A 15899-nucleotide genomic window follows, 5' to 3' on the forward strand; every position below is an offset into this window, starting at 1 on the left:
ACGAACAGCGATGTGAGGAAAATCTTAGCAAAAAAAAAAAAAAAAAAACCCCCAGTTTAAAAAAAAAAAGGCAAAATTTTTTTACAATCGTTCAAACAAATGAAAAATGACACAGTAACATTATAGAGGGAGCCTTCTCTGCCCGTTCAGGTCTGGAATCTGAGGAAAGCTTTGAATGGGTTGACGACGCTTTGTCTTCAGGCCAAAGAAACTCAGCGGGTCTGAAAGGCTGTCGAATCCAGATCCCTCAGAGTTCTCTGTGCAAAGTTACAGAAGACAGAACAAAACAGTCAACGACCAAGATCTCTTCCTCTGCCTTGCAACAACAGTTTGACCCTCTGCAGAAACGCTTTGAGTTTTCACCATAGACATGATTCTAGAACATTGGCCCAGAAAAAATACGGTTTATTGCATTCATCCATTCTTTATACCCACTCAGTCTTCTGTAAGTCTTTGCTGGTGTCTGCCTCAAATGATCAGAGAGCCAGTCAGACACAAAGATCTATGCAAGCACTGACTCACACTCAATTGCAAATGAGCAACCTCTAGATCTAACCTCATAATTTACATAAGATCTCCAATGAGCATATAACCCACAACCTTCTGGCTGGAGGCAACCATGCTCCCCACTACCCCCCAGTACCCATAATATCTTATCAAACGGTTAATTCACTCAAACAACCAAATAATATGAGCGTATTTGATGCTGGTAGGTTTTATAGCTGACCAATAAAGTCTGATATAGTCCAATAAAAAAGGCACTCATGACTATAAAAATGAATTACCGAACTACCGCTAGCACTACATAATACAACCAATATTAAAACATAAACATAGATACTTACCAGGTAGTTTCAAGCCCTTTGCAATTACTTGACCAGAATTGGTTATCTGATAAGTTCTGAGACATTAACTAATTTCAATAAAAGTACCTGGTCATTAAAAAAATATAAAAACCCTCAGGCAAGTGGCAGAGAAAAGCTCTAGTAAGTTATGAGAAAGCAAAATGCTGTGAACGTTCAATGAAAGCAGCTGGTAGGTTCTGCATAAAACCTTTAGAAATTTAGAGATACCTATTCACCTAACAGTCCTGTATTTTAACTGTGGGAGGAAGGCAGAGTACTGGAGCAAAATCATGCATGAACGGGAGAAGAAGCAAACACCATGCAGAAAGAGCCCCCAACCTGGTTGCTGCAAGGCAACAGTGCTACAAACCAAAGCACCGTGCAGCCCCCATTCACTTTGGTGGTTTTAATTCAATTTACATGTCATCTCTAATCTATATGATTGTGTATAAATCTTTACCCAAGCATTTAAAATAAAAAAACACAGCACGCTGAAGCTAGCGTATAGTAAAGTCCATAATGAGGATAAATGTTTTCATTTTGCATCAATATAATTGGATTGTAAATTATTAAACTATTATATCAATATGGATCAATGTCAGGAAAGTAACCTCCCGCTTGGAATTGACTTAAAGTTTCACGAGTTGTCGACTTAGTTCCTCCTCACCGTGAATCCCAATCATGTGCTCCAGGATCAGGACCCTCTCTGCCAGAATCTTCAGGGCTTCTCGGAGCTGCTGCACTGCTTCCCCCTGAATGACACCATCCTCTTTATTGTGACCGGTTATAAAAAACAAAACAAAACAGAGAGACCTGCCCTGTAATGTCTCTTACCTCACTCAAGCCCGACCCAGGCTCTCCCTTTTGCCCCAGTGATCCCTATGAGTGAAAAAAAGTCATGTTATCTCTACAAGTTGGAGATTTAAGGTTTACAATTCACATTAACCATAAACTCACAGGTAGGCCCTGCTCGCCTCTGGCACCGGGGGGCCCCTATAAGAGCAATAATATCAGAGTCAATCACATTTCTAAAAATTGAATTCTTTATCCCCGCGAGCTAATCTGCTTCTTCACTACTTCCCCAAACTCAAATCACACATGAAGAGAAAAGGGATCATGTTTAAAGACAGGGAACCCACTGGAGACCTGACAGAGAGGACCAAACATGGCTGCTCTGATATGTGAGGTCTGTATGTGGATGAGAGGGAGAACAGGATTAGTCACGGGATGGAGAGAGTCTTTGAAGAAAAGCTGGTTCCCCTTTGATACGTCCAAGAGTGCAAGAAAGGGTCATTTATAACACCGAAAGCATTCAGACTCTTGATAAGTATGAAATATGTTCAGACAGCCTGATAATCCAATAACGAGGGTTATTTTTACCCTTTCCCCTGGATCTCCTTTAGGTCCAGGATTTCCCAGTCTGCCTGGGACACCTTCCCTACCCTGGTATCAGGGGAAAAAAAGAGTGATTGTTAATAAACATGATTTAGTTCCATCAACGCTTATGAGCATATAAGAAAGGCCTACCATCTGTCCTGGAAGACCTGGTATCCCTGCTGGTCCCCTTTCTCCAGGGGGCCCTGTGGTGTCATACAGAAACCAGAGAGAAGGCAATCATTCATAAATGCCATCAGGAGTTAGTGTTTCAATTTAACACTAATAACAATGTTTCATAACATCCTCAACCAACTCCTTGTTTATCTTTCCATAGCAGATACGTCTGGCTCAGTGATGATTGGTTTAACCGTCTCTTTCTTGGACAAAAGTGCTGGTGAAGCTATTGTCGACATTGTTTTCTAGTTCTTATTAAATACTCGGGCGGCTAAACCTCCTCTGTAAATTTCGTAATAATAATAATGATAATAATTAGTCAAATATGTATTGTCAAACCTCATTAATGCCGTCATTAAACTTCATTAAATATCTGCTAAAATGTGACTAAATTGATGAGTATGTTGCACATTGATCAGCTGTTCAGTTCTACGACACAATCTCCCTTAAGCTCTGGAGCAGCAGGATGCTGCTGGTCAGCCTCTATAAGAAATCCCTGTTGAGGATTGTGCCTCAGCGCTTTGAAGCAACCAGTGAGAAAGCAGATCCCTGATTAGATAACATACAAAAATACGTCACTTCCAGTGAGGCTAAGCCTCTTTTGGGGTCTGTGGAGCAGGGGCGGGTCATGAAGCTGGCTGCTCAATCCTGATTGGCAGAGCAGGCTAAAAGAACTGACAGTGGATAGGTGGGAGGTTTTCCTCATGCAACTCAGACAAGAGAGGAAAAAGTGATCAATCTGTCAGAACAGTCATCTTGTGCCGAAGTCTTGCTGCGGTTTCTGGAGTTTTATCATTTCAGAGCACTTCTCAACAGCTATTTCCACCCACTGTAATGATGTGTTTTATATGTTTCAACATTTTTTAATGCAATACATGATATTTGGATTCAAATGAGCAGCCGGCGCCACTGGTTGACTTAAACTGTGTGTTTTTGCCCTCAGAAAAATAACTAAGCGTTATTGGGGTCATTAACCATTTCTCCCTCTCTTTGCCTTTGCTCTCACAGAGAGTATTCATGGTTCAGTGCTTCTATACAACGTATCTAATGGAAAACACTCCCTATGCAGTAGTAGCAGAGTCTGGTTCTGAAGGAAGTTCCTCACTGTTTAATAGGTGTGCTTCCTCTCCACCATCCCCACATACTTGGGATGGACTGGTTATTTTTTTAACAGCAAACAGTAAATAATTTTTATTTTAATAAGATGAGGACTGGAATTGATGTATTTTATTCTGAATCTGACTCTTTATGTGCTTAGATTAAGACTAAATCAACAGAGCTACTGAATAGTAATCTGAAGTGATATTTGCTGTCAAATGACACTATTAGGATAAACCAGACTGAATATGTTTATTGTGATTCTGTGATAAACATCCTCCTTTACACCGAGATGAAATTTTACCTAGACTGTGATGCATAATTTATGCACAGCTTAAACAGCAAACACATGCTGTTGACTCACTAGGCTCAGCTTTGCAAATTCACAACTATGACTTATTTGCTTGATGGATATAAACCATGCAGCTCTGACACCATGTTTTTGTAATCTTATACTCAACCAGGAGCTGGACTTATACAGGACATATGATACACATGCATATTGTTCTGAGGCCTCTTTTCAGACAATATTTATACAGAGAACGGCTCTGGTTCCTACCCGAGGGGCCGACAGGACCAGCTGGTCCAGGGGGACCAGCTCTGATCTGTGGAGCAGCGAGGACTGGATGGTTGGGATCCATCTCTGAGGGGAAATACAAGCATCAGTGACAATCTTCCCACATTTAAACAGTTTAACTGTGTTTAACTGTCATAAATATAATGCTGCTAGGTAGCAAGCCAAATATTTTCACTATCAGCAATGTGGGGAGTTTAAATATTTCCCTCATGGGTCAAATTACTTCAGAGATGAAATTCTGATTATTTTTCCAGAGGAAATTACATAAAACATAAAAAGCTTCTTAAATAAATGCTGCCATGAATAAGCATTGGGTACATTAATAAGGTTAACTCGGCCTGTAAAGTTATAGTAAAAAAAAATACAAAGTTCCAATAATTATTTATGTATAAATAACAGAAAGACAGAAAGACGTTACAATCAAAACAGAAACAAAAGCAAAAATTTAAACTAGTATTATGCATTTTTTCAAACTTTATTATATTTTTATCATGGTCCTAATGAACACAAATGGTGATGATGGATCTTTTTAAGATATATTGGATTGTTATTGTCATTGAGTCAAACTAAAATATAATGCACATTATAAATAGCTATAACTTAACAAGCATAATGTATAACAGAGTCTGGGTCATTAAAGTGATAAAATAAGCCTGTTGTGTCAGATTCTAAAAACGCTGATGTATGTGGTAGAGGGATTTAAACTCAAGTAAGAAAAGGTTTGTTTACTCCCTGCTTTAAAATGATAAAGTTTGAAATGTAGGATAAAATGATTTAAATGGTGATTTCTAACTGAGCCATACATTTTTTTTATTCTTCATAGCAGTTCAGATACATGCTAAGTGTTTTTCTTTTATTGCATCATACAAAGATAAGAGACCCATACAAAGAGCAGAGACCACATTAGTCTTAGTGGTAGTTTATCAAAGTCTGAATAGAAAATCCTGGCTAAAGTAATCCTTCCTATTACACTTATGAACACTTTGTCTGTTTAAACCTAATAATGTAACATATTTTATTGGGAATTTTGTATCTTTTATATTCCAGCTTAGAAGGATAAGGATAAATATGTTTAAAAGAGCTTTTTTTAATCATATAAATCTAAAAAAGCATGATGTGCATATACTCCGTCCAACAAGTAAACATATCTCTTCGGGGAATCTCTAAATCAGTTTTGGAAATCTGGAGTGAAATTTGATCATCTTTCTCTTTGGGAAAGTTCACAGTGCCAATAAGGTTTGATGGAGAGACTATGTGCAAATCAATTTTCATGTCTTGTTACAGAATCTTGCTTTGGTGGTATGTTCAGCGTCCAGTCTCTCAAGTCAATTACCGTCTCTGACAGAATTTCTTACTGGACTGAGTTATATTTAGCTCCACCCATCTGACCATCTTACTGGAGTCTATTGCAGGAAAACTTTCCCACAGTATAATGTTTCCATCACCATGGTGTTAGTATCAGTTTTTCTGCCCCATCATGGTGTTTTGCTTTTCAGATTGGCGTTTACCATGTCCCTCAACGGTTTGCATAATTTTATGCAGGAAACAAACAAGATTTCTTTTGTCTTTCATGCAATAGTGGATTTATGCTAAGAAAAAAAATTCAAACGTGTGAACTATTTAATGTCTGAATGCTGCTGGCTGGACTGGGCTGTATTCAGGGGTAGGGCATGAATGCACGCCACAGTTCTTCCATTGTTATTTGTAAAAGCATTAAAAACTGCAATCAATTTTCCTTCAATTTTCCACCACCTTGTCTTGGTCGATAACATAGAATCCCAATAAAACAACTGTTAAAAAGTACATCACTGTGTAGACAACGTTTCAACTATAAACCATAAGATAAGAGCAGGTTTGAATGTACAGTGTGATGAGAGGGTTGAACAAAAACATTTGAGGATTATCAGCACACTCTGTTCCAGCTCTGCACACTTAGGAAGAAAATAACAGATAAAGCTGAACAAAGAACAAACTGGCATGCATCAGATAGTATCTGCTCATATATACAAAAATAGGCTGATAACATTGCATGCAAGTAAATATCCATGTTTAGGTTCATGGAAAATGTATTCTTAGTTCACATTCAGTCTCGGTCTTCCCCATCATCAGTAAGAACTGAGGAAGTTTCTTGGATGAGAGGCGAAACGTCTCTCATCCAACCTTAACTGAACTTTCGAGCTTTACATTCATACACTTCTTTCAAAAGAATAACTTCTCAGTGGGAAAGTCTAAAGCTACGGTGGAGATTCCTGAGCTGGATGGAGTTGGATGAGATCCAGCCTGACGGTGACGACCAGGAACAGCTGTCTGATCTAAATGAGGTCCCATTTTACAGCGCAGGAAATACTACAAGGTGCTACAAGTTCGAAGAAAACACACAGGACCAGGATGTCCTGTCTTAATCCAAGCATGTTAGATATTTCTACATTCATTTGTGGGGATAAATTTAGTCTTAAAAACCACCTCACACTTCCTCATCACTTCAGCATATGCTCATTCTCAGTCTTCCCCCCACCTCCATGTTGAGACAGCCCTGTTACATTATGGCTGCAGTCCACAGAAAAAGGGGTCTAGAAGAAGCAGATTTCCCTCTGGAACTAATTTTCTAATGTTACAGTCTCCTCCAGTCTGGCTGCCTCCCCAAGAAACTCCACATGAGTGGCAGAATATCTCCTCCCTTGTTCAAAGCCAGCCTTGCTCTTGGCTCGGGGCCGTGGCCAGTCCCCCTCCCCGAATCACAGATTGTTGTGCTGACAGCTAACAAATTAGACCTGATTTACAGCCAGTCACCCCCCTCCGCTGCCTTTGCTTACATGGTCCCACAGACCCAAATCTACATAGCTTCAGACCCGCAGACACAGTCCTGGGCTCGGAGAGGCAGGCGAAGCCAAAACGTCTAATCAGAGCCAGCAGGCCTCATGAGGTAATACTGATTACACAGACTCCTGCTGCCTCCCTGTGGTAACACTGCAGTACTGGATGGCAGCATGCTGATGTGTCTGGGTTTTCCTTTTTTTTTTTTAGATCAGAAAGAAATATTCGCTTCCATCTAACCAGCACAAACTAAGCGGTGACGACATGTAAGCAAAGAAAACATGAAACACAGAGCAGTAAAGGAAAATTATGTCTTTTCAAAGCAGCCACAGCTAATCCTGTCATTTATATTGGTGGGTATGCTCATTAAAAGCTGCTCTATATGGTGGCTGAGCAGCAACAAAACCCAGAGAAACAATTAAACTACAGGGATTGCAGAATTTTTCAGACTCCTTTAAGAATTTCACTTTCTGTCACCTTATAAACTTCAATGCAGAGTCTTTTTAGGAGGTTTTTTTTATGTGACCCGAGTTTTCAAAAAAAAGTCTGAAACAATTAATTCCTCCAAATAAAACCTGGCCAAATAATAGCCTTTAAAAGTTGTTTTATGAGTAAATGGGATTAATTTTTGTTGGATTTAATCTCATCATGAATCCAGTTTCTCTGTGGAGGCTTGAAATGTTTATTGGAGATAATAAGTTAACAGAAAGCATCATAAAGGCCAGGAGAACAGCCGAGGGATCAGGGGGGAAGTTGTGAAGAAGTTTAATGCAGAGTTAGGTTCTTAGAAAGTATCTCAAGCTTTAATCATCCCACGGAGCGCCATTTGAGTCCATCATTTAAAAATGACACAGCGCTATGAAATCTAACACTATCCATCTGAAGTGACAGTTTCTCGACAGAACAATGATATTTTGTACTTTTTGCAAGTTTGGCCTTAATGGAATAGTGGCAAAAAAACAACAAAATAAAGTTCTTCAACACCATGTATCTAAAAGTTGCAAGGATAGCAGCTCAGGGGTTCTGGACCTGGAAATTCCTGGTCTAAGGGACAAACTCTACATGTAGAGGGAAAAAAGACAGCTAACACTGCTCCCGTGAACACTATGGTGAAACATAATGATGGCAAAATACTGCTGAGGGAATGTTTTCAGCAGCAGTGACAAAGACCCAGCTCAGACTTGATGAACAGATGGATGAAGCTAAATAAATGTAAAACTGTCTGAGGATGTAAAATAGTTGAGGCTATGGTGGAAGTTCACTGTCCAGCAGAACACACAGTTAGACATCAAATCCCATTGTGTAGGATGGCCAAGTTAAAGACCAGACATTCAAACATAAACAAGTTGCTAGACTTTAAAGCATATGTTTAGTAATGCTTTGGATCCAAACTGACTGAGGCTGAGTTGTTGTGCAAAGAACAGTAAGAAGAGTTTAGCCTGCCATTTTGTCGAACGAGTAGAGAAATACCCAAAGGCTTTCACTGAAGTAAAAAGTAAAAATTAACAGGATGCACTTTACTGTTTATCTTTTTTGAATAAATAAAAAAAAGGGTTTGATAACCATGAACTGAATAATATTTGAACTATTTAGTCTTGGTCTGCACCCAATAATTTGACTAAAGTTACTAAAGTTCTCTAATAAAAGCTTATGTTTCTGTCTCTAAACAGTACCAGCATGAATCCATTTGGACTTTAATCTTCAGTGTAATGAGTATAAATGTCTGAGAAATGTTCACGGCTCGCCCTGAACTGTGAAACAGTCTTACTTTACCTTTTGGCATCAATTCCTTCTGACCACCCAAACACTGAACATTAGGAGGTTTTTACAGCAGCTCAGGGGTCAAAATTAAACCATAAATGTAAGACCTTGTTTAAACGTGGCACTCACTCCTGTGCTCAGTAATCTGATCACACCATTACAGCCCAGTGACAGGTGCTAACACCCAACAAAAACATTAATGTTGGTTTTCGTCAGACCACTTCCAAAGGTGATATGGGAGTTTTCTACCAACCTGTTCAGGAGTCTGAAAACAGATCTGATCATTACGATCTTATAAAATCCACAGTTATATGAGTTAATCTTTGATAGATTATACCTTGAAGTTACAGTTTGGATTGTCCTTGATACAAAACAATCATTGTTTTTATAATTTCTGGAGCTGATCACAGTATTTTACTTGGGATGAAGCTACGAGTTCATTTTAATGCTAGCAAATGTCTGGGATCTAATCAATCAGGATGGTTTTTATTCCAGGTTCTGATCTATTTATGTCAAATTTATCCTAGTTGCCAAATAATGGTTAAACTTTTAAACAGCATCAACAGGTAATTTTGAACAAGCCCTTTTTTAAGGTTTCTTACCTGGATGAAAAACATCTCCCCGAATAGGTAAAGGAAAGGAACCAGACGCTGGAGGACCTGGTGGACCAGGAAGACCTGGAGGACCGGGGCGACCGGTCTCACCTGGGAGACCTCTGTCCCCCTTTTCTCCTGAGCATTAAGAAAAACAGAACAAAACAGTAAAGTGAATATAAACAGAACTCAGAATATACCTCAGTCCATTTGACTAAACAGATTAGACTTGAATAATAATGATTTTTTTCTATGGGGAGCTTCTCCATCACCTGTTCTTCCAGGAGGACCTGGAATTCCTCTTGGTCCAGCAGGTCCTGGTGGTCCAACAGGTCCCGGTGCCCCCCTAGCTCCTGGTACTGTGGAAAACATAAAAAAAAAGGAGTTTAAATAGAACAGATATTCTTACAGTTGCAGATAAACTTCCTTATGACTGAAAAGTGGAGACATTGGTTTGGTTTCTATCTAAGATCGAAAATAACAAGTTTATATTTCCCTGTTGTAGCATGATCACTATAATTAAACAAAAAAATCGGAATTTTTACTTCTGCCATCGATAAAATTAATCATTATGAACTCATAAAAAAACAATCTTGAAACAGACCTTCCGATCCCAGTGGGACATATTTTGGTAAATACAAAACACTAATATATCTAATTGAAAAAAATAAATAAATAAAATATTTATGTTTGAGTTTAATTGCAGCTAAATGTCTAAATATATCAAATCTTCAAGGAAATGTAAATATTATCTGTTTTGCCTTAGGTAATAAACATGATGTAACACAGTAGCCCTGCATTAAGGTGCAGAGTACGGTAAAGGAAGAAATGCTCGATTTGAAAGAGCAGAGTAACATCTTAATGTGTCTAGGTCATCTGCCTTAAATTACTGAGTCTTTATATTCAGCTGAAAATATTTCTGCAAATAAATATACCAAATGGAAAACAAAAGATAAATACAGTGGAAAGCACCTGCCGCCCACTGTTAGGGCATGGTTAGTGACTCCAGAGGCAGAGGTCCATGCATTTAGTACTTTTAGAAATGTCAGTAAGATTTGAATAGATCTGAAAAAGACATTGTATTAAAAAACACATCAAATATCAGATGATATCGCTGTGTAAAAAAAGTAAGGCTTTTTATGAATCAGTAAAAGGGCCGTAAATAAAAGGATTCTGTATGTGAAAGTTAAAATATCGTATAGTATATCTAAATACTAGGGATGCACGATATTGGGATTTTGGCCGATATCCGATATGCCGATATTTTAAAACTCAAGTAGCCGATAACCGATATCGATACTGATGTTAAAGCTGGACAAAAATAAGTAGTCATTGAAAATAGAAGTTTTGTTATCCATTTCTGACACTTTGAAAAATAATATACTATCAATCTGATTTTTAAAAACGCGGTATCGATCTATTTTACTTTCAAAATCTCCTGAAATTTCATCATTCTGTTACAAACTCTCATGATATCTTGCAAATTCTTGTGAGATTTTGTTGGTAAAATAGATCGATACCGCGTCAATATATAAACATATAAAAATATGGCAAAATTTCGTGAATTTTCGGGGGATTTCGTAGCATAACGATGACATATAGCAATATTTCATTAGTAAAAGAGATTGATGGTGTTTTTAAATGGCAATATATCAGCATATGAAGATATTGTGATATTTTAATGTATCAATATTTTTTGAGGGAGAAGAAGAAGTAGTATTTTTTTTTTTTTTTAGACTTTAGAAACTCAGAAGCTGATCAAATATCGGGTTAAATATCGGTGGGATGGCCGATGTCCGATATTCAGTTTTAAGGCCGATACAGGCCGATACCGATAGGGGGCCGATTATATCGTGCATCCCTACTAAATACATATTTATACATTGTTATTAAGAAAATATTGAAATAAATCAAGTTTTTTGTAGATTATTTGAGATTTTCAATGAACATTTTAATGATTACAACATTTCCGTTTAATTTAATTTAGGTATTTTTAGAAGAATGTGGGAAATTATCACAACATAGCGATATAAAGAGAGCTTCCTTAAAAGTAAAGTAGAAACTTTGACATGACTTTCTTTTGAAACCATGATGAACTTTTGTTCAGCCACCAGCTCAAAATGCATCGATAAGATACTGAAACTAATTAAAAATACTTAGAGGATAAAGAAAAATAAGCATTCTAAGAGGACCTCCTTAAAAATATATTTAAAAAAAAACATCCTCGCTGTATCAAGGATTATTAAACACCATTTTTCACTATTGAAAGAAAAATGTGAAAATCCTGAGGAAAAAGTCATGTAGGCTGCATGGAAACATAGCCATAGTGTTTATGAGGCTGTCCATAAAAGGGTTTGTGGTGTGTTTGATGGTTAGCAGGAGCGTTAAGAGTATAATGAATGCCCACAGACTATATCCATTTTGTCCTAATAAAAAGGACAAATGTTTCATATATCGACTTATTAAGTGTAACATTAGGAGGTTAAAGCTAAACATTTCCATCTGTTGTTCTGTTTCTGCTCAAAGACACAGTTTTTCCACATCTGCATTCATAAACATGTTTTCTGTGATGTGGTGACACCTTGTGGCAGGTACGGTGGTGAGGTGGGTCGACGAGTGTCCACCTCGTTTCCTGTCGATCCATCTGGTAATTTGGCTTCAGGCGAAGATGATCGACCCTCCTCCAATAGTTTGATCTGCGGTGGAAGCAGCACAAGTTTTCACTATAGGCATGCTTTCAAATTATTTTTAAACTTTCTTTTAGGGTGGTATTTACCTTTGATTCAATGGCATTTATTCTGCTGCTCATGTCGTTAAAACTGGTGCAGTTCATGCATTCTGTAGGGAAATACAAAAAGGTAAGTAGATGAGTTTAAATCTCCTCCAGCTGGTTGTTCTACTGTCATGTTAACAGGCATAGCTACATGTCTTTATGTCAGAGCAAACAAAGCCAAGTTACACAAGAAGAAATTGCAGGTTAACCGAACCTCAGAAATCTTTAAATCATACAATTGTACCATCTGATGTGTCCGGAGTTTATTTTCTGTCTGTCCCTTTTATGAAGACAACTATTATGTTAGGCACTTTTATTGTTTAAAAAAAACAAAAAAAAACAATAAAGGCAAAACCACTAACTGGTAATTTATACATGAGGAAAAGGATGTTTGATCTTCTTCTTTAATTTGAAACAAAATATTCCACTTACAAGGTTGGTCAACCTTTCAATTAAGTTCTTTTTTTTTCCTCCCACAAACTTTTGCCACACAATCTCACAGCACATCTGGTTATAAAATGCAAGTTATGGTAAAAAAAAAATCCACATTGCAACTATTTCTTAAAGGCATTTTTAACTTTCTGAAAAGTACCATGAGAAGTGGGGTTCAAAAATAAGCAAAGTTTTTCTGGAATCTCTGCCACAAAATCATAATTCTGCCTTTTGAGTGTTGACAAATTCTGAGTTGAGAGTCATAACACAAAGAAGTCAAAATCAATGTATATTAATACTTTGTAAAGACTGCAGCAACAAACAGATAACTTTATCTCATGCTGCGCTATGCATACACTCTGTCTGCACTGGTTAAGATTCACTTAACTCTGCAATCTAAGTGCTCAGGGTGACTCACATTACAGCTGACTTTATTTTATGTTGTATTTAATCCAGGTATAATTTTTGATCAATTATGGGCACTATAGACTTTGTATAGAATGACAATCAGCTTGGTCAGATTAACAATTTGTAATGGATACTGTATAAAATAAATAACAGTAGTAACAGTGAATATTAAAACCCTCATCTTAACCAACACAGACATGACAGAGATTGATGGGGTTTTTTTCAAACTGTTTATTATTTCTTATTATTATTTCTAAGTGGTATTAGGACAAATAAAGTGCCAAAAGTTTAAGGCCCAAAAAATTTGATTCATCCATGAATAAGAAAACAAAGTAATAACACAGTTGAACAGATATCTACAAGCCAGATGGCTGTTAAAGAATCAATGCTGTAGTTTACGTAATGGAAATAGAGAGAAATAGTCTTTTCATTTCATTAGTGGCTCTTCATTTAGGTCAGGGGTTAGGTCATTTTAGGTCCGGTCGTCTAGAGCTACCATACTGTAACGTTTAAGCCCCTGTATCACCTTGACGATTAAGCCAGCGTATTCTGACGTACCGAAAATCTGGCAAAAACACTGGCATATGTTGGATAAGTTATGGGTATGTTCTGTATAAGTTATGAGCATGCTGAAGTACGCTGAAACATGCTTGCACACGTTGACAAACGGCGAGTACGTCAATACTGACGATGCAAGCTTATGGTCATACATGGCCCATAAGTTAGAGGTAATGTATCTAATCATTGACATACGTAAAGTGTAAGTTACTCATAAGTCCTGGGGTCTAGCTCATCCAAAACCTATGACTAACTTGTGCATAACTTATGTGTAACTTATTATCTCCAACGCATATAAACTTAATTGACGTGTTCCAGATGAACGCTGAACATGTTTCTAACTTACAGCTACTGTATAGTGGTGTACTAGAAGTGTTTTGGTATGAAACGGGGTTCACAGGAGGAAACTGTCAGTTTTCCTCCAGACTGCATCTCTATCATAGGGTGAGCGAGAAGGTGAATGGGGTGGATCCTCCCTGCGTTCACGACCACGGCCAATAAACTTTTAGCAGACATAACGCTGAATCTGCTGCAACTGAAAAACCTCTTTCTTTTTCCTTTTTCTCTTTATTTATACTTTGTTTTTTGGACGGGTGGTAAATAGCAGTTAGGGTAATACCACGATCAAAGAAAGCTTTTTATGCAGACCAGGGGCCTCCGGGTGCATTGCTGCCCCCTTCAGGACACTGGGTTGTGACATTCCATGATCATTATACTACCGTGAGTTGTGCTTTAGTTAGGCTGTTGTTTCACATAGGTTTTGGGCTCGTTATAAATACCCTTTGTATACGCACAAAAGGAAAAAAATACATAGAAAGTTTAGCGTATGCCAGCGTTTTAGAAGATTCTGGGACGTCAGGCATACGCTGGCTAAATCAGCACGGTATGAAAGGGGCTTAAGATGATGATGATGAATCTAAGGTCTCAATCCTCTCAGATATCTCAGCATAAGTATGGTAAGAAGCCACTCATTTGATTCAGGTGTGTTAAAATAAGGTGCATCTAAAAGCTGCAGGATAGAAGTTCTTGAGGACTGGACTTGAGCATCCCTGATTTACCGGTAAATAATGTTTAGAGAATTTTTATCTTCATGGGCTTCTAAAGAATAGGTTAATTGCTAATTTTAGCTCTGAAACATACCACCTATTCATCAACAAGTCCCACACAGTATGGATAAAAAAGTTTTAGTTTTTTTTAGACATTTACTAGCAACACTTGCTTGAACAGCTAAACAGTAAAACAATCAGAGCGGTAGCATCTAGCACATGAAAATATAAGGGGGAAGATTAAACATAAACACATTTCAATTCTGTACACTGATTTTGACTGCAGGTAAAGTGATAAATGAAAAAAAATATTTCGTGTTTTTTTGTTTTATTAAGCTTTACATAAAGAAACAAGGGTATGGTTTTGATTATCTTAGAAAATAAAACACTCACTCATACACTATCATGTTATTATTTTTTGATATTTCTTATGAACATGTTTCGCGTGTTTATTTCTGTTTCTATATATATATTTATTCCAATGACACCTTAAATAAATGTATTTATTTATGCATATTAATATAACACATACCCAGCACAAACTTTTCTATATCTTCTTACTGTTTTCTACTTATGGACATTTTTCATTACAAAATCCAGGTTACCTGCTGCTAAACCATGGATACACTTTTCTTGCTATATGCAGCCTTTTGACCTTTAGGCTGTAAAACCTTTTCAAAACAGGCCCAATCGCCTTCAATTTAACCACACATTTCTTTCAAACCTCACCATCCTCTGGTTTTAGGCTTAGAACAAGTGTGGAATGTCAGCTGTCAGTTGCACAGATGGGCCCCACCCACACTGTGGCCACTGCAGGAACAACCAGAAGGCATAACAACTGGTGCTCATAAATAACTAAAAGCAACAACAAAAATGACCCAAACAACTCAGTCTCAGACCACTGCCAGCAGCACGCTACGGCCAGTTTCTGAGGTTTCTGCTCCACTATAATAAAACAAGGTGAGCATCTAAAATCGCATACAGAGGCATACAAAAGTATGTATCACCCTTTAGGACTATTGCAATATTAAATGCACAAACTTCAGCATCTTTTAATTGGGAGTTAATGCTTGGCTTTCATTAGCAGTCGGCCTTGTTTACTCTGATGCTCATAAAATAAATCCAGGTCAACCGATTCGGGAGTCAACTTATTTGCAAATATAGATAAAGAAAATCATCATGAGGACCAAGGAATGTAGCAGACAAGTCAGATATAAAGTTATGCAAAGGTTTAAATCAGGGTTAATTTCTAAAACAATACACCGGGCACTCAGCATCTCCCATAGCTCTGTTCTAGAAGGGATAGAGAATAACAGTCCAAACCTACGTAGATATAGTGGTCCATCTAAACTGACAGGCCTTGCAGCAACAGCATTAATCAGCTAACCAGGTGAAGCCCTGTGGTATCTTTGGAGGAGCTGCAGGGATCCACAGCTCAGATGG

General features: G+C 37.7%; 1 protein-coding gene across 1 annotated transcript in view; it reads right to left on the bottom strand.

Moving 5' to 3' along the window:
* Positions 1–48: 48 nt before the first annotated feature.
* The window catches only part of LOC107081876 (collagen alpha-1(XXVI) chain-like), a 33660-nt gene continuing 17809 nt past the window's right edge, over positions 49–15899 (bottom strand). Inside the window, exons 4-14 of the mRNA XM_015370221.1 lie at positions 12016–12077; positions 11821–11935; positions 9512–9598; positions 9249–9377; positions 4054–4137; positions 2373–2425; positions 2226–2288; positions 1803–1838; positions 1680–1724; positions 1513–1597; positions 49–257 (exon numbers count right to left, since the gene is read on the bottom strand). Of these exons, the coding sequence (XP_015225707.1) occupies positions 121–257; positions 1513–1597; positions 1680–1724; positions 1803–1838; positions 2226–2288; positions 2373–2425; positions 4054–4137; positions 9249–9377; positions 9512–9598; positions 11821–11935; positions 12016–12077 (896 nt within the window). The 3' untranslated portion in view covers positions 49–120. The remainder of the gene's footprint in view (positions 258–1512; positions 1598–1679; positions 1725–1802; positions 1839–2225; positions 2289–2372; positions 2426–4053; positions 4138–9248; positions 9378–9511; positions 9599–11820; positions 11936–12015; positions 12078–15899) is intronic.

This window comes from Cyprinodon variegatus, unplaced genomic scaffold (assembly GCF_000732505.1).
Source record: "Cyprinodon variegatus isolate N-32 unplaced genomic scaffold, C_variegatus-1.0 Scaffold44, whole genome shotgun sequence".
NCBI classification, from domain to species: Eukaryota; Metazoa; Chordata; class Actinopteri; order Cyprinodontiformes; family Cyprinodontidae; genus Cyprinodon; species Cyprinodon variegatus.